The sequence below is a fragment of the Oncorhynchus gorbuscha genome, linkage group LG04 (genome assembly GCF_021184085.1).
Source record: "Oncorhynchus gorbuscha isolate QuinsamMale2020 ecotype Even-year linkage group LG04, OgorEven_v1.0, whole genome shotgun sequence".
NCBI lineage: Eukaryota > Metazoa > Chordata > Actinopteri > Salmoniformes > Salmonidae > Oncorhynchus > Oncorhynchus gorbuscha.
The window spans coordinates 53,986,262-54,004,330 of NC_060176.1; the positions used below are offsets into that span (position 1 = coordinate 53,986,262).

Sequence of the window (18,069 nt, forward strand, 5' to 3'; positions counted from 1 at the left end):
ACCAAGGACGGCACGTTCAAGAGTTTTGGAGAGAAAAGAAAGAAGGGATACTGGTCTGTAGTTGTTGACATCGGAGGGATCGAGTGTAGGTTTTTTCAGAAGGGGTGCAACTCTCGCTCTCTTGAAGACGGAAGGGACGTAGCCAGCGGTCAGGGATAAGTTGATGAGCGAGGTGAGGTAAGGGAGAAGGTTTCCGGAAATGGTCTGGAGAAGAGAGGAGGGGATAGGGTCAAGCGGGCAGGTTGTTGGGCGGCCGGCCGTCACAAGACGCGAGATTTCATCTGGAGAGAGAGGGGAGAAAGAGGTCAGAGCACAGGGTAGGGCACTGTGAGCAGAACCAGCGGTGTCGTTTGACTTAGCAAACGAGGATCGGATGTCGTCGACCTTCTTTTCAAAATGGTTGACGAAGTCATCTGCAGAGAGGGAGGAGGGGGAGGGGGAGGAGGATTCAGGAGGGAGGAGAAGGTGGCAAAGAGCTTCCTAGGGTTAGAGGCAGATGCTTGGAATTTAGAGTGGTAGAAAGTGGCTTTAGCAGCAGAGACAGAGGAGGAAAATGTAGAGAGGAGGGAGTGAAAGGATGCCAGGTCCGCAGGGAGGCGAGTTTTCCTCCATTTCCGCTCGGCTGCCCGGAGCCCTGTTCTGTGAGCTCGCAATGAGTCGTCAAGCCACGGAGCGGGAGGGGAGGACCGAGCCGGCCTGGAAGATAGGGGACATAGAGAGTCAAAGGATGCAGAAAGGGAAGAGAGGAGGGTTGAGGAGGCAGAATCAGGAGATAGGTTGGAGAAGGTTTGAGCAGAGGGAAGAGATGATAGGATGGAAGAGGAGAGAGTAGCGGGGGAGAGAGAGCGAAGGTTGGGACGGCGCGATACCATCCGAGTAGGGGCAGTGTGGGAAGTGTTGGATGAGAGCGAGAGGGAAAAGGATACAAGGTAGTGGTCGGAGATTAGAGTGGAACTGGCTTCGAGGTCCAGGGTTGAGCTCGAGGGATACAGTTGAAGTCTGAAATTTACATAGACTTAGGTTGGAGTCATTTTCAACCACTCCACAAATTTCTTGTGAACAAACTATAGTTTGGGCAAGTCGGTTAGGACATCTACTTTGTGCATGACACAAGTAATTTTTCCAAGAATTGTTTACAGATTATTTCACTTATAATTCACTGTATCACACTTCCAGTGAGTCAGAAGTTTACTTACACTAAATTGACTGTGCCTTAAAACAGCTAGGAAAATTCCAGAAAATGATGTCATGGCTTTAGAAGCTTCTGATAGGCTAATTGATATCATTTGAGTCAATTGGAGCTGCACCTGTGGATGTATTTCAAGGCTACCTTCAAACTCAGTGCCTCTGCTTGACATCATGGGAAAATTAAAAGAAATCAGCCAAGACCTCAGGAAAAACAATTGTAGACCTCCACAAGTCTGGTTCATCCTTGGGAGCAATTTCCAAATGCCTGAAGGTACCACGTTCATCTGTATAAACAATAGTACGCAAGTATAAACACCATGGGACCACGCAGCCATCATACCACTCAGGAAGGAGACGCAGTCTGTCTGAACGTACTTTGGTGTGAAAAGTGCAAATAAATCCCAGAACAACAGCAAAGGAACTTGTGAAAATGCTGGAGGAAACAGGTACAAAAGTATCTATATCAACAGTAAAATGAGTCCCATATCGACATAACCTGAAAGGCAGCTCAGCAAGGAAGAAGCCACTGCTCAAACTGTCATAAAAAAGCCAGACTACAGTTTGCAACTGCAGATGGGCACACAGACCTTTTTGGAGAAATATCCTCTGGTCTGATGAAACAAAAATACAACTATTTGGCTATAATGACCAATGTTATGTTTGGAGGAAATCCAATCCAAAGAAAACCATCCCAACTGAAGCACAGGGGTGGCAGCATCATGTTGTGAGGGTGCTTTGCTGAAAGAGGGACTGGTGCACTTCACTAAATAGATGGCATCATGAGGAAGTAAAATGATGTAGATATATAGAAGCAACATCAAAACATCAGTCAGGAAGTTAAAGCTTGGTCTCAAATGGATCTTCCAAATAGACAATGACCAAGCATACTTCCAAAGTTGTTGCAACATGGCTTAAGGACAACAAAGTAAAGGTATTGGAGTGTTAATCATCTTTAGTAGCGAAGAGTAGCGAAGTCTCGAAGAGCTTTGCACACCTGGATTGTACAATATTTGCACATTCTTTTAAAAATGATTCACGCTCTGTCGAGCTGGATGTTGATCATTGCTAGGCAGCCATTTTCAAGAATTGCCATTGATTGTCAAGCCGATTTAAGTCAAAACTGTAACTAGACCACTCAGAAACTCCAGCCACGTGTTTTAGGTTCTTCTCCTGCTACTCTGTTTTAAAGTTACCACTGGCTACATGGTGAAATCCCTGAGTGGTGTCCTTACTCTGGGAAGGACACCTGTATGTTTGTAGTGACTGGGTGTATTGTTAACTTCACCTTGCTCAAAGCGATAGTCAATGTCATTTTTTTACCAATAGGTGCCCTTCTTTGCGAGGCAATGTAAAATCTCCCTTTTCTTTGTGGATTAATCTGTGTTTAAATTGCACTGCTTGACTGAGGGACCTTACATTTACTGTATTTGTGTGGTACAGAGATGAGGTAGTTATTCAAAAATCATGTTAACACCATTATTGCACACAGTGAGTCCATGCAACTTAATAAAAATGTTTTCATAATTGCACTTTCATAGTATGGGGGTAGTGTGTGTGGGGGGTAGTGTGTATAGGCCAGTGGCACAAAGAATCAGTATTACATTCAGCCTTTAACACAACAAAATGTTGAATGCTTTCTGACACTGTAATTATTCCCCCAATGCAATTATGCAGTCTAATACATCCACAGTGTGATTTCAATGTTCTGTTTATTGTAAAATGAATTGGATTCCAACTGAAATTGTAACATTACAATTTATAATTCTAGTCCAAATATGTCATGATTACACTATTTGTATCCGTTTGCATCACTTAATGCGTGACTTATCTTTAAGGCAAATCGCAGATTCCACTATTGTGGCTAATCATTGTCGCTCCCTTTTCATAGGTACTGGGTAGAACCTGAGATTCCATGCCCAATTATTCTCAGGTGTGTAAAAATAAACTTTCATATTAGCCTCTAGTAAAGTGTAATATGAGCCGAGGTACACACAATATAAATAAAGCAGTATTTGTTTCACACCATACTCACCAGATTCCGAAGCGACGGTTCATCCAAAGTTGAATACCTTTCAGCAGACATTTTCAGTCTTTAGGCTACAATGACAGGTGAGCGGTAAAAAGCGCAAACTCAACGACGAACAAAAAGCCGGCTTTTGTTTTGGAAACAGCCTTCAAACAAATAACTGACCTATCAATGTAATAACGTGGGCCAGTAGCATACAAATGCTGGCAACAATTATATCCCAAAAGAAGGTCCAAGTCCCCTTTTGACGTGTCGGAATTGATGCTCCACCTGCTCGAATCGGAGTTTCTTCAAAGCAACTTTACAAATAATTTATGAGTCTGATCACAATGAAAACCCCTGCCTGAAAATAACTTTTGGATTATGTCAATAAAAAAACGATTAGAGTAATTTGGAGATTAAAAACATATTTAAAAACCTCAACTCTCTGGCTTCCTTCACTTTTCTCTAACTCCTAAAATGTTTAGAATAAACGAACCAGAGCTTGAGTTTGAATACAGAATCCCACTAGATTTGATGTCTGCCCCGCCCCTGAAATACTCATCGACCAATTGAATAACATATTCAAAACCGCGGCCCTTCGTGGGTACTCAAGATGTAGTTATTAATCAATAAGTAATACACGTAATTAAGTTCAGAAAAAAAACTAGGCCAAGAGGACAAAAATATTTAGATAAACAGTATCATTATGTTGCCTTCATTAGATACAATGTATTTTATAAATATAACAATTTTGAAATCCAATATCTACTAGATATGGTCAATAAAGTAGGCTATAATAAATTTCGCTTGGAAAATATTGTTTCGCCTAAACGTGATGGTATCGTTGGCTATACATCATGTGAACCTCATGAACCTCTATCGTAGACATTCAGGTGCTGAATTGTTTCAAAGTCAGAAATAGATGAGTAGACTCTGCCCACCAGTGAACAATATGTGAACTACCAGAAGGCAACGCTTAACTTTTGACTTAGACTGAACAAAAATATAAACACAACATGTAAAGTGTTGGTCTCATGTTTTATGAGCTGAAATAAAATATCATAGAAATTATCCATATGCATTAAAAGCTTTTCTAATTTTTCACACAAATATTTACATCCCTGTTAGCGAGATTTTCTTTGTCAAAATAATCCATACACTTGACAGGTGTGGCATATCAAGAAGCTGATTGAACAGCATGATCAATACACAGGTGCACTTTGTGCTGGGGACAATAGAAGACAACTCTACAATGTTTGTGTTTTTCACACAGCACAATGCCTCAGATGTCTATAGTTTTGAGGGAGCGTGCAATTGGCTTGCTGACTGTGGAAATGTTCACCAGAGCTGTTGCCTGAGAATAGAATGTTCATTTATCTACCATATGCTGCCTCCGTCATTTTAGGGAATTTGGCACTATGTCCAACCGGCCTAACAACCGCAGACCACGTGTTTGGCATCGTGTGAACGGGGGATACCTAGTCAGTTGTACAACAATGCCTTCAACTGAAATGTGTCTTCCGCATTTAACCCAACCCCTCTGAATCAGAGAAGTGCAGGGAGCTGCCTTAAATTGACATCCACGTCTTCGGCGCCCGGGGAACAGTGGATTGACTGCCTTGCTCGGGGGAAGAACGACAGCTTTTTGGTCACTGGCCTAATGCTATAACCACTAGGCTACAGTGCACCACATGTAGGTGGGGTTATGGTATTAGCAGGCATAAGCTATGGACAACGAACACAATTGCTTTTTATCAATGGCAATTTGAATGCAGATACCATGACGAGATCCTGAGGCCCATTGTCTTGTCATTCACCTGCCATCACCTCATGTTTCAGCGTGATGCATGGCCCCATGTCACAAGGATCTGTAAACAATTCCACTTATTCCATGGCTTGCATACTCACCAGACATGTCACCCATAGAGTATGTTTGGGATGCTCTGGATCGACAGCGTTTTCCAGTTCCCACCAATTCCCAGCAACTTCGCACAGTCATTGAAGAGTGGGACAACATTCCACAGGCCACAATCAACATTACGCGAAGCAGATGTACTGCATGAGGCAAATGGTGGTCACACCAGATACTGACTGGTTCTGATCCATGCTCCTACCCTTTTATTTGTTAAGATATCTGTATTCTCAGTCATATACAGTCCATAGATTAGAGCCTAATGAATTTATTTCACCTGACTAATTTCCTTATGAACTCTAACTCAGTCGAATCTGTGAAATAGTTGCATGTTATATTATATTTTTGTTCAGTATAATTGAGATGTTTAACCTATTGAATGAGGGATACAGCCAACACGGAACTGAAGAAATTAATGCCAATGGTCTGCAAACTATACTTTTACAGGTGGGGAAAATGGAGGACCATTGACCAAGTACTAATTTTGAATCTCTGCAAATCTCACTCTGGTCATACTGCAGTAACCAATGTGATATGTGTAGGTTTCAAAGCATTTCAGCCTATTACAATTCTAGGATGGCCATGTGATGAATAAATACTTTGTATTGAGAACATTCTTTTACATTAAGAGTGATCAACAAGCACATATGCAGCAATACTAGGATTTATTAAAAGTATGAAGATGACATCAGTCTATTTTAATAAAAACACTTATAGGTGCAGTCTGAAATACAAATAATGCTTAGATAATGTATTTATTTGTCATTGATTTTCCCTTATTCAGAGAACAGTACAATTACTTTGTGGCGCTTCAAGATGTCTTACATATACATTTTTTTTTCTTTACATAGTTTTTTCAAGAGTATAATAAGGTGGGTTTTAGATTCTATACAATTTATATTAAAAGTTTAAAACTGAAAGGATTACAATAAGCTTAAAGTTATAACAAAATATTGGAATCACAAAAATGTCAGTTTGACTGTTTATACTTTTTTTTTTTACAGGTAGAGCGACTGATTCATACCGACACACATACAGGCAACTATATTGGATTGATTCAACCACTGGTTGCACACCACGTAATCTGCTGCGCAGTTGGGCATCAGTGTTAAACACCAACCTAAGCATGGTGAGACCTCGGAGGTGTCTTCAATGTTGTCAGCCAGAAACACCACTTTTAGTGTGACAGACCACAGCTCACACAAAAAAACATTTGGTAATTGCCTGGTGCTCTTCCCATCGACAGTCTCGACCTCACTCCTCATCCTGTTCTTTGTTTTGCTTCTTAGGCACCTAAAAATGAATGTGGTCACAGAAAACTTTCAAATTTACTTAAAAGATGACCCCCATAGAAGCTCTAAAGAAACAATGATTGTTTGTTTACCTTTGATGGCCCTGCATTCCTTCTTCCCCCATTATTTTCTCTTAGGGGTGGCCTGGTGGATAGAAGCAAAATATTTTATTTAATTTGGAAGCATTATCATTAGGGACGTGCATCTCTCCTTTCATGAACGATTCGACACCTATCTAGATGCATTGGCTCCAATATGATACAGGAACGATACTTTTTAGTTTGAAATTATTTGGTGCAATTCGGTTTGATTAGCGGTGGATCTGTCTGAGATTACTTCCCTAAACTGAGAGGCCCTCAGTGTGTGTAGGCACCTGAGCCGAGCCAATGGGCAAACCTGAGCATCTACAACCCCACTATCAGATTACGGGTGGGGTAAAGGTATGCTTTTGGTCCGGTCCGGTCCCCCCCCCCCACACGTTTTATCTGAGATCCCCATCACCACTGATTAACTTGTCATTTTTAACAGATTGAAAATGCTGAGCTACTACTATGTCAATATTTATATTTAGAAATTAGCATGGCATTTAGCCATTTAACAATGTAGTTTGGGATTTTACCCCCCTTTTGAAAGCGAATGGTTTAGACCATTTTTACCGCTTAAACCAATGAATGCGAAATGATTGCTGTCCTTTATGAAATTACCATGTTCATGTAAAAATGACCAAATACACTAACTGTTTAAAGCAAATCTACCAAAATTATTTATGGTGAACCTGAACAATCTCAATAAAATCTGAATGATTTAAAACCCCAATCATCAATTGAATGTGCGTTGCATCCACTCTGGTAAACTACACAACTCCGGTAAAACAACTTTCTATTGTGCATTCGGTAACAATGACTCAGCAAACTACATAGGTTGTAACTAATAAAGCCTATCATTTGACATTGTGAAAGCCATTGTACAAGCATCTGAATGCTGAAGTGTCAGATATTAGAACAGGGGATAGGTCTACCTCTCGTTTGCACGAGCAGCTGTGTCTCCTGCACAATGCACACAGTTGTTATCTGACAGTCATATGCAGAACATGCATGAAAGTTCGATAGGCTACTGAACTGAAGGAGTCATAAATTCAGTCACAACAGATAAGAGGTATTTTTGGAATAATACAATGAGTTAAAAACATTGGTAAATAGGCGATTTGTAAGGTTTGAGTCATTTTTCTCTAACCGATGCATGCTTAATGTGGATCGGTTTGGGCTCCCACATGTGCACTCATATATTAAACATTTGAATCAGGGAGCGATGTGTATTGGTGAATCGTTACATCCTTTAATTACCATCCCTATATTATACTAAAGAAAACACTTAACACTAATTCTGTAACACAAAACATAATCCAGATATTAGGTTTCCAAACCATTTTAAATTACGTTTTTGTACCAAAACAAATTGTTTGTTAAAATTACATTATGGAAGGTATGTCATTGTTCTTACCCCACAGCTGGTGCAGAGTTGGATTTGTGGCCTTCACTGAAAAGTGAGTGGCCACCATCTGCCTCTCTGCCATGCTGGAGTCTGTTCTTCACCTGGGGATCACAGTTTGAGATCTTGCCTGTAATGGGCAGCCCACTGTGGTCTCTCTGCCATTCGTTTGGGCTTCGCACCAGGGGCCTCTCTCTGTCCAGCCCACTCAAGGAGTCCACTTTAGATGCAAGCGAGTACACACACACAAAATTAGTCAGTCTCTCTGAATTTGATGTACAAATTATACATAGCAGCATACCACCCTGCATCCCACTGCTGCCTTGTCTGAAGCGAAGCAGAGTTGGTCCCGAGATGGGAGCCTAGATGCTGCTGGATGTGGTGTTGGAGGGCCAGTAGGAGGCACTCATTCCTATAGTCTAAAAAAATATATCCCAATACACTATGGCACTAATTGGTACATTACCCTGTGTAGGGTACAGTCTTTTGGATGGGATGTTAAACAGGTGTCCTGACTCTCTGTGGTCACTAAAGATCCCATTGCATTTATAGTAAGAGAAGGGGTGTTAACCCCGGTGTCCTGGCTAAATTCCCAATCTGGCCCTCATACCATCATAGCCACCTTATCACCCCCAGCTTCCAATTGACTTATTCATCTCCCCCCCTTTCCCCTGCAACTATGCCCCATGTCATTGCTGTAAATGAGAATGTGTTTTCAATCAACCTACCTTGTAAAATAACATTTTAATAAAATAAAACATAGGTGGATAGATGTCACCCAAGCAACATTGACTTTGTTAAAAATGATTGAGCATTGGTGAACATGGGGTTCAGTGTCTTACATTGGTGCTTGAGTCTCCTCTGCACCTCAGGAGAGTTCTGTCCACAGCTCTCTTTTGGAGGAAGAGATGGTTTCTGAAAGGACACTTTGCTGACCTTATCCACTGAGTGAACAGAGCAGGGTCGGAGGTCACACTTATCCTGTAAAAAAGTGTCATGCTCTACTCGATTACTAGGAAATTACTATGGAGCAACATGTTAGTGCAATAATACTTAAGTAATTACCATGTTAATACACAGGTATAGGAGCAAAGTTAAGATTTTCTACCCGTCAAAATGACTTTTCTCCCTCATTTGTATTGTGACTAAGGACTTTCCAAAATTATTGGCATACACTCTTTGATTATGATCTTCAGTTCTTACTACATCTTGCAGAGCAAATAACATAGGCCTACCTGGTGGTGAAAGACAACAGCCTCCGCCAGGGCCACGCCACAGAACTCACAGGGAATAACCACGTCCCCCTCTAGTGGACTGGCAGGTGAACTGTAGGAGAGCGGGGAGACTGAAAGGGGCAAGGAGGGGAAGCTAGGGGTGTCAGGTGGTATGTGCAGAAGACCAACAGCACCCCTAGCAATCCTGTCATCATAGCGTGGAGATGGAGGACGCTTGCTGAAAGATGCAAAGGCTGAGGCTGGACTACAGCCAGTCTGAAAGACAAAAACAGCCATGGTGGGAAAATGTATTTCTGCTCACCAGATAGATCAGGTGGCTAGCTACCTCCCCTCAGGTAATTACCACATGATCCACACTATCAAATCAGCCCTCCGATAGAACTGTTAGTCATTTTCTAAACATTTACATATTGTGGCATTCCACCATAACTATCGACGTTACATAATTGTGCATTTAAAAAGGTGTCGGGGGTGGGATACCAAGTAGGGTTGAGTGATATTACGATAGTATCGTCTATCGACGATGATTGACAGGCATCGTCGATGGTGACGACATCGTGATGTGACGAACAATGGTTTATCCTATTTGAACTTGACTGGCAAGGGCAGCACACAAGTGACATTCTGAGTAATCTGCCAGTCCTATTTCAATAAATAGCACATGTTATATAGGCCTACAGAGTAGAGGAATATAGGCTAGACAGGGAGGTGCAAAATGTCCAGTCAGAAAATATTGTCTCTCTCTCTCTCTCGGGTGCATGGGCCTTATAGCTGAAAACGAGAATTTGTTTAAGAACAGACACAATCCATTTGAATTCAATCCCTTTTTGTCAGAATAACTTGATTTTAAAACGCTGCATACGTTTACCCATAGAAAGAGTGGTCATAAAGGGACGTTTTGGACCTGAATGCCAAAACATTAATGAGATAAAGGTACATGGATGTCTCATGGTATGGTATGCAAAATAAGTCAACTTTGAGCACCTTTATTTCCTGAATGTTTTGGCAGTCAAGCCCAAAAGGTCCTTTTCTGAGGACTTCTACAATGGGAAAATATGTATGGAAGGTTTTGCTCAAATCAAAAGGGGTGCTGTCAAAAAGTGATTGAATTCAAGTGGATTTACCCTTGTGCCTAACTGTTTTTTTTTTTAAAGTAGGCTATATTCCCTTGTCTCTCCATTTGATATTAATATAACTTTGGGCTAGGCTTTCATTGTTTTGTGCATGCATGCTTTCTCTACCGATTAAACACTGAATGAATGTAACAGATACCCATCGCAAAAAGTTGTATTAATAGCCTAAATATTATATTGTTTTTTCCTCTCATTATTAGTCCCCTGACTGCCTTACGTAAGGCAGTCAGGGGACTAATAATGAGAGGAAAAACAATATAATATTGGCCTATAGAAAAATTAAATGATACGTTTTATCAAGTTTAAGCTTAATAAGACAGGAATTGTCCGTGCAGTGCAGAAGAATCCCACCAAGCGAGGCCAATAACCTATCCTCCTATGAGGAGTATTAAATTCATGAACAGTAGCCTATTTCCCAAATATTCTAATAGCTTAAGGTTGCCGCTTTCAAAAAGAAGACAAATGGCTTAGGCTACTCTCAATCACAGCTTTATGCCCATTAAAGGAGAAGTTTACCCAAAATCCAGAAACTCCCAAGTGATTCCATACATTGAAACTAGTTCAGTGGAGTTTGCTCTCTCCCCCACTCTCTCCCTATCTTTTAGGATCCTTTGGTTTTCTGTCCCCATAAATCCAGATTGGATATGTCGTTCATATCCATCGTTGATGAAGTGCTGGATACACACATACAGAGCAATGCAAGATTGGTCGTATAATTATTTACTTTTACTATTTCGAATTGCTAATAACCATCTTCTGCATCTCTCTGTATCTTTATCAGAAAACAGTGATATTTGGTGCCTTCTTCCTTTGATTTCCAGTATAAAGTACAGCTAGGGACCGAATAACAGCTCTCTTTCTACCATCTTTTCCCCAACTTTGCATAACTAACTTTACCTGCGATATGCCTAATTTAAAAATCAACTTTCGCTCCAGCTCCTCCCCCCCCCCATTTGAAAAAAAATGTGTGACTTCAAGCTCCACATAAGGACATATTGTGATATTTCTACGTAGCAGTGTCTCCCCATGACGGTGCACATGAGCATTACACTGCAAACGATTTAGGTGGAAAAGTACACCTTTAGTGGCTCAAAAGCGATAGCACATGACAAAAATAGCTCATTCGGCCGTACACTTTCAATAAAACGAATGTCCACATTTTGCAGATTTCTGAAACATAAAATTCACTGGCAACGGAGCAGAGCAAGGTCACAAGTCCCGTTTTTGCAGCCATTTCAATACAGCACTACAGGGAAAGAGAGGGCAAACTCCACTGAAATAGTTTCAATGTATGAAATCCCTTGGGAGTTATTTGATTTTGGGTAAATTCTCCTTTAAGAGAAGAGAATGATGGAAAGCAATTATCCAGTTCTGAAGACCGTAGACTTTACTTCTATCCAGACCATGATTTATAATAGTCCATGAGCCAAACCCACAAATGTGTCATCAGGCTCACTTGGGCCCACTATTTTTTTATGTCCATAGAGTTGGAAAATGTGTGATTGCAGTGCAGCAACGGTAGTAGAGGACTAGACACTTGCTAAATACATTACAATGTGGAATGCCAATTCGTTTTCACCTGATGTGAGCAACAAACTATTATATGTAGTTCATTAAAGTTCTTACTATGGGGCCAAAGCAGATTGGTCCGTTAATAGAATACTAAAAGTAATGTAATAAGCCAACAGGCACAACATTGGATTTTACTGCACTGTAATGGAATGTAAGGTGTTTGGTATACAGTGCATTCGATAAGAATTCAGGCCCCTTCACTTTTCCCCACACTTTGTTACGTTACAGACTAATTCTAAAATTGATTCAAATCTATACAATAACCCATAATGACAAAGCAAAAACAGGCTTAGAAATGTTTGCAAATGTATTAAAAATAAAAAACTGAAATATTACATTTACATAAGTATACAGACCCTTTACTCAGTACTTTGTTGAAGCACATTTGGCAGTGATTACAGCCTTGAGTCTTCTTGGGTATGACACTACAAGCGTCGCATGTGGAGTTCCTCCCATTCTTCTCTGCAGGTCATCTCAAGCTCTGTCAGGTTGGATGGGAGTGTCACTGCGTAGAAATTTTCTAGAAGCTCTCTCCAGAGATGTCCGATTGGGTTCAAGTCCAGGCTCTGGCTGGGCCACTCAAGGACATTCAGTGACTTGTCCCAAAGCCACTCCTATGTTGTCTTGGCTGTGTGCTCAGGGAAGTTGTCCTATGGGAAGGAGAACCTTAGACCCAGTCTAAGACCCATCAAGGATCTCTGTACTTTGCCTTGATCCTGCCACTGAAAAACATCCCCACAGCATGATGCTACCAACACCATGCTACCAACACCATGCTACCAACACCATGCTTCACTGTAGGGATGGTATTGGCCAGGTGATGAGGGGTGCCAGGTTTCCTCCAGACGTGACACTTGGCATTCAGGCCGAAGAGTTTAATCTTGGTTTCCTCAAACCAGAGAATCTTGTTGCTCATGGTCTGAGTGTCCTGTAGGTGCCTTTTGGCAAACCTCAAACAGGCTGTCACATGCCTTTTACTGAGTGGCTTCCGCCGGGCCACTGTATCATAAAGGTCTGATTGGTGGAGTGCTGCAGAGATGGGAGAACCTTCCAGAAGGACAACCATCTACACAGATAAACTCTGTCAGAGTGACCATCAGGTTCTTGGTCACTTCCCTGACCAAGGCCCTTCTCTCACGATCGCTCAGTTTGGCCGCGCTGCCAGCTCTAGGGAGAGTCTTGGTGGTTCCGAACTTCTTCCATTTAAGAATAATGGAGGCTACTGTGTTCTTGGGGACCTTCAATGCTGCAGAAATGTTTTGGTACCCATCCTCAGATCTGTGCCTCAACACCATCCTGTCTCGGAGCTCTACTAACAATTCCTTCGACCTCATGGCTTAGTTTTGGCTCTGACATCAGCTGTCAACTGTGGGACCTTATATAGACTGGTGTGCGCCTTTCCAAATCATGTCCAATCAATTGAATTTACCACAGGTGGACTCCAATCAAGTTGTAGAAACATCTCAAGGATGATCAATGGAAAAGGACACACCAGAGCTCAATTTTGAGTTTCACAGTAAAGGGACTGTATTTGGCATTTTAAATACATTTGCAAAAATATCTAAAAACGTGTCTTTAGTTTGTTATTAGGGGGTTTTGTGTATAGATTGATTCATGTTTTTTTTAGATTTTTTATCCATATTAGAATAAGGCTGTAACGTAACAAAATGTGGAAGAAGTGAAGGGGTCTGAATACTTTCCGAATGCACAGTATAGTCCTCATACTGAAAACAGCTACATCGTATGTCATTTTAATCAAATCACATCCATGACTATTCACATGTACGTATTCATTTACCATGGTTGAAGATTAAATATTGCAATTGTTGATCGTAGCATCTTCAGAAATCAGTGATTCAGACAGCTTTCTGGGAACATTAACACATTTCTGTGAATAATCTTTATATATCTGGCACACATGGTTGTGTTTTCTACATCACTATGATGAGAAATGAAGGATTGTCCTTGTTCTCTTGCTCAGTTGTGCACTGGGGCCTCCCACTCTTTCTATTCTGGTTAGAGCCAGTTTGCGCTGTTCTGTGAAGGGAGTGGTACACAGGGTTGTACAAGATCTTCAGTTTCTTGGCAATTTTTCACATGGAATAGCCTTAATTTCTCAGAACAAGAATAGACTGACGAGTTTCAGAAGAAAGTACTTTGTTTCTGGCCATTTTGAGCCTGTAATCGAACCCACAGATGCTGATGCTCCAGATACTCAACTAGTCTTGAGGCCAGTTTCATTGCTTCTTCAATCAGCACAAGCTTTCAGCTGTGCTAACATAATTGCAAAAGGGTTTTCTAATGATCAATTAGCCTTTTTAAATTATAAACTTGGATTTGCCAACACAACGTGCCATTGGAACACAGGAGTAATGGTTGCTGATAATGGGCCAATGCACACCTATATATATATTCCATTCAAAAACAAAATCAGTCGTTTCCAGCTACAATTTACAACATTAACAATGTCTACACTGTATTTCTGATCAATTTGATGTTATTTTAAATAGACAGAAAAAAAAGTTCTTTAAAAACAAGGACATTTCTGTGACCCCAAACTTTTGAAAGGTAGTGTATCTATATAATTTCCACTTGTCAAACAAAGTTGAAAATGTATCATGGTTTGCTTTTTAAATCCATTTATAACAGGTAATTATGATATTTAAGAGGTCGAAGTTCTGAAAAATGTGCCTGATGAATCTAAGCTTTACAATGATATGACTAAAGTGTATAAGTGAGCAATAGCTTGTTGTATACTGACTGTTTGTCAGAGGGTAAAATCCCTATGGAAAAAAACACATCTGATGGAGTGATGAAAGAAAGAGTGATAGCACAAAGAGAGCTACTATTGCTGCACTGCTATCACACATTGTCCACCTCTAGAGACATAGACCTTCAAAGAAATCCCTGAGACATCGTCGGCCCAAGTCAGCCCAGCCCGACTGACGCCCTGGCTCATGGACTATAACTCACTAAGGTAAGACCGCCTGTGCATTATCAGTTGACTGTCACTTTGCTCCATCATGTGCATGAGACAGACACACACGCTCCACCAGAAAGGGATATTAGAAAATATTTGCCTGCACTTCACCTCTGCCAAGGCTTTCAATAACATTATCTTTCTTCCTGATTCATCCAGTTGTAGCATGTGATTTCACGCTATAGCATTACTGTGGTTTCAGCGGTTTTTATTTTTGTAGAATGTATTTTTGGGGGACAACGCGGATGCCTAGTCAGTTGCACAACAATGCATTAAACTGAAATGTGTTTTCCCCATTTAACACAACCCCTCTGAATCAAAAGGGAGAAATACCATCGTACATCACGTTTTATAAGTACATAATCACAATAGGACAAAGGTTGACATCGCCCAATCCTAATAACAAGTGCAAGACAAAATGAACGGTGACCAAGTATGAACTGTTATCAGGAGGGAAAACTAGGAAATTAGACCAGAGGGAGTGAACAAAAGAAAAACAACATACACAGGAAGGAAATAAGGGGGGGGGGGGGGGGCTGAGTTTATAACTAACTGATGCAGCCTATAAAGGACATTTATTCCCAGGTCTCGTCAGACTCAGCCGCCATTGAGTTAGCCTGACTTGTAGGCTAAGAGTCAAAAGATCCTTCTAACCTGGTGTAAAATGAGGTCCACTTCAGGAAACAGATCCTCACAGAACTCACAGGGCAACATGGTGTCTAAATAGGAGAAAAAGAGCAAAGGAATAATGGGTACAGTAGAAAACACAAGATTTATTCAGAAGAGGGGTGGAAATGTCAAAATGTAAAAGACAGAGGAGGGCAACATACTGTAACAGAAAATAATTATCACATGAAAACAAACTGGGACAATAAGTGGTATTTTGTATAGTATCTCACCTGTCTGGTCAAGGTCTATATTGGTGCCTGTGGTGATATGTTGGTAGTTGTTTGGGGCAGAGATGGGAGAGATAAGGGAGCCGGTGTTGGACATCCTTCCAAGTTTGTGGTCCCAGACATCCGTCCACAAGGCCCCCTCTCCTCCCCCTAGATCCCCAGTGTCCCCATCACTCTGCAGGCTGAGGGCCAGCAGGTAGTCCAGGTTGGCAGAGTCCTCTCCCAGTGATTGGCCTGCAGGCCATGCCAATGATGCCATGCTGTAATTGTTGTTGGCCATCACTGATGCTTCCTGTTCCAGCACTGGGGAGGTAAAAACACAAGTGAGATGTTTTTACAAAGCACACAAAAAAATATTCCAATTAAACAATGTTCCACTTTAATATAGGCCAGGGAAGTTTGTCAATACCAGAATATAAATTCTAATATATGTTTTTTGGAAAATGTAAAGGGACAAGAAAAGCTTGAACACTTTGTATGAGCCATTGGCTGACGTACAGTGGCTGAAGTCTGTATTCCTCGGGGCAATGTCCCCCCTTCCTCCCAGGCCCACTTGCCCCCGGGTGCTGTTGTGCACTCTGGCCTCCAGGGGCCGTGGTAGGGCCCTGCGTTCAGATGCACTGGCATTGTTGTTCTTGTGGCCTCCTCCCTCCTTGGCCCTCAACAGGTTACGGATGGAGTAGGCTTCAAACCAGGCTCCTGGGGACTGGGGTTCTGCTGGGCTGTGACTTGCCCGGCTGTTGTTCCTCTCTTGAGGAGGCGTGAGGCTACCACACCAGGTTGGGTGGACAGCCTGCTCCCTCAACATTACATTGCACATGCAGAATGGACAGGGCTCTGTGCGCGTACCACAATAATCCTCATGCTCCTTAGACTGACTGAAAACCACCTCCAGGTCACAGTACTGACATGGCACCATCCGCTGATTGCAGTCAGAGCTCTGAAAAAGAGGTCAGATAAAAGCCACGTCTCAGTTGAATTTGTAATACATGACCATCACGTCAGGTAGATGAGGTCTCCATCCTGATACAAGTTTCACATACCTGGTGGGATTCGATATGGCTTTTCTCAACCTTTAAACCACACTTACATTTCACCTGAAATGTAAAGAAAAAGTTTGAAGCCTCCTTTGCAACAAGTGTACAGCAACTTAGGGATGTCTCCCTAGCTTTGAATATGCTAACTTATGACTAGCCTAACCACCTCCCGCCCTCTCCATGTTTAGCACTGTACCTGCATATGCTCCTGCTCCTTGTGCTGCTTAAGATCTGAACGGGGCACTGGCTCTTGGCACACCTCACACAGAGCAATATTCCGGCAACAGTGAATCTCATGAGTAGTGAAATTAGCCTCTGGAATGTCATGCTGACTAGAGAGTGGGAGAGAAAGAAATAATGAGAGGGAAAGAGCCCTAATGTGCATTTATCCACATTGTCCCTCAACTTCCCTGAATATTCACACTTACCAATTGGCACAGAACGTTGTGCTTTCATCTGCCATGGCTTGCATTGAAATAAGAGGGAAAGAAAAATAGGTTGAAATTGTCAATAGGCATTTGAAAAACTCTGGCGGCAAACAATCCCCCGAAAACGTGTGGCATCAAATTTCGCCTTTTATAACAAGTTTACTACAGAACGTACAGATAACGTTAATGACCCACAACCCACATGATTGCTAGCTAGCAATCTGTCCAAACTAAATAGTAACGTGAGCTAGCTAGAAAACGTTACCATTTAGCTAGTATGGTCATTTGGCTGACAATGACCAAGCGAACATTGAACGTAGCTTGCTATTGTTTCAGTTCGATGCTGGTAGTTTCGATTTACCAGATTGTACCGGTATCTATAAATTAGAAAGTCACATAGCTACCTGTGCCGAGTTCAGTCCCTTGTTTGTTTACTGTACTTGGCTAACGTAACTTTAGGTATCTCTAGACGATAGCTAAATATGGAGGGCGGCTTTAAATCGCCATTTGAAAAGCTAAATGTCAGAGTAAACTTCTGGGGTGACAATAAAACTATTTTGCTGCTAACTTTGTATGATTTTGACCCTAGCTAGCTACTTTCCAAGCTCGTTGATGCAAGCCATTTTTAGGGTGCTAGCTAGCGAAGTGAGAGCGTTTCTTGAAAGTACTAGTGACGCACAACTCTGATTCGCTAGTCATCGAAAGACAGTTGACCAATGAGATCACCCGAGTGGAATTCTCATTTGATCATTGGCACGTCCATATCCTAAATCCTTAACCCCTACCGATCTAACCTTCCTTAACCCTTATAAATGTAAACTTCAATGGGATAACTTCCGAATGGTAGATGCGATCTTACATCAAGCAAAGTTATTATCAAGAAAAGTGTAATTTAGTTTC

General features: G+C 41.5%; 2 protein-coding genes across 6 annotated transcripts in view; both read right to left on the reverse strand.

Annotated features, from left to right (window-relative positions):
* LOC124034288 (smoothelin-like) overlaps window positions 1–3,683 on the reverse strand; it is a 108,923-nt gene extending 105,240 nt beyond the window's left edge. For all 5 annotated transcript variants that reach the window (XM_046347272.1, XM_046347270.1, XM_046347271.1 and 2 more), the window contains exon 1: window positions 3,221–3,683. In XM_046347272.1, the coding sequence (XP_046203228.1) occupies window positions 3,221–3,271 (51 nt within the window). In that variant the 5' untranslated portion in view covers window positions 3,272–3,683. The remainder of the gene's footprint in view (window positions 1–3,220) is intronic.
* A 2,073-nt stretch (window positions 3,684–5,756) lies between these two features.
* LOC124034289 (TRAF-type zinc finger domain-containing protein 1-like) lies at window positions 5,757–18,037 on the reverse strand. Its single transcript, XM_046347277.1, has 12 exons — window positions 17,574–18,037; window positions 17,170–17,206; window positions 16,938–17,073; window positions 16,748–16,801; window positions 16,203–16,644; window positions 15,708–16,007; window positions 15,463–15,527; window positions 9,124–9,378; window positions 8,731–8,869; window positions 7,901–8,108; window positions 6,493–6,544; window positions 5,757–6,401 (listed from the first exon to the last, which is right to left on the reverse strand). The coding sequence occupies exons 2-12, from the start codon at window positions 17,202–17,204 to the stop codon at window positions 6,363–6,365; spliced, it is 1,725 nt and encodes a 574-aa protein (XP_046203233.1). The 5' UTR covers window positions 17,205–17,206; window positions 17,574–18,037; the 3' UTR covers window positions 5,757–6,362.
* Between the last annotated feature and the right edge of the window lie 32 nt (window positions 18,038–18,069).

Excerpts from the sequence above, each read along its gene's own strand:
- LOC124034289 (XM_046347277.1), bottom strand. The coding sequence starts at position 17,204 with ATGGCAGATGAAAGCACAACGTTCTGTGCCAATTG. Across the intron at positions 16,645-16,747 it reads GCCATATCGAATCCCACCAG|AGCTCTGACTGCAATCAGCG; the intron begins GTATGTGAAACT and ends CCTCTTTTTCAG. Across the intron at positions 6,545-7,900 it reads AACTCTGCACCAGCTGTGGG|GCCACCCCTAAGAGAAAATA; the intron begins GTAAGAACAATG and ends TCTATCCACCAG.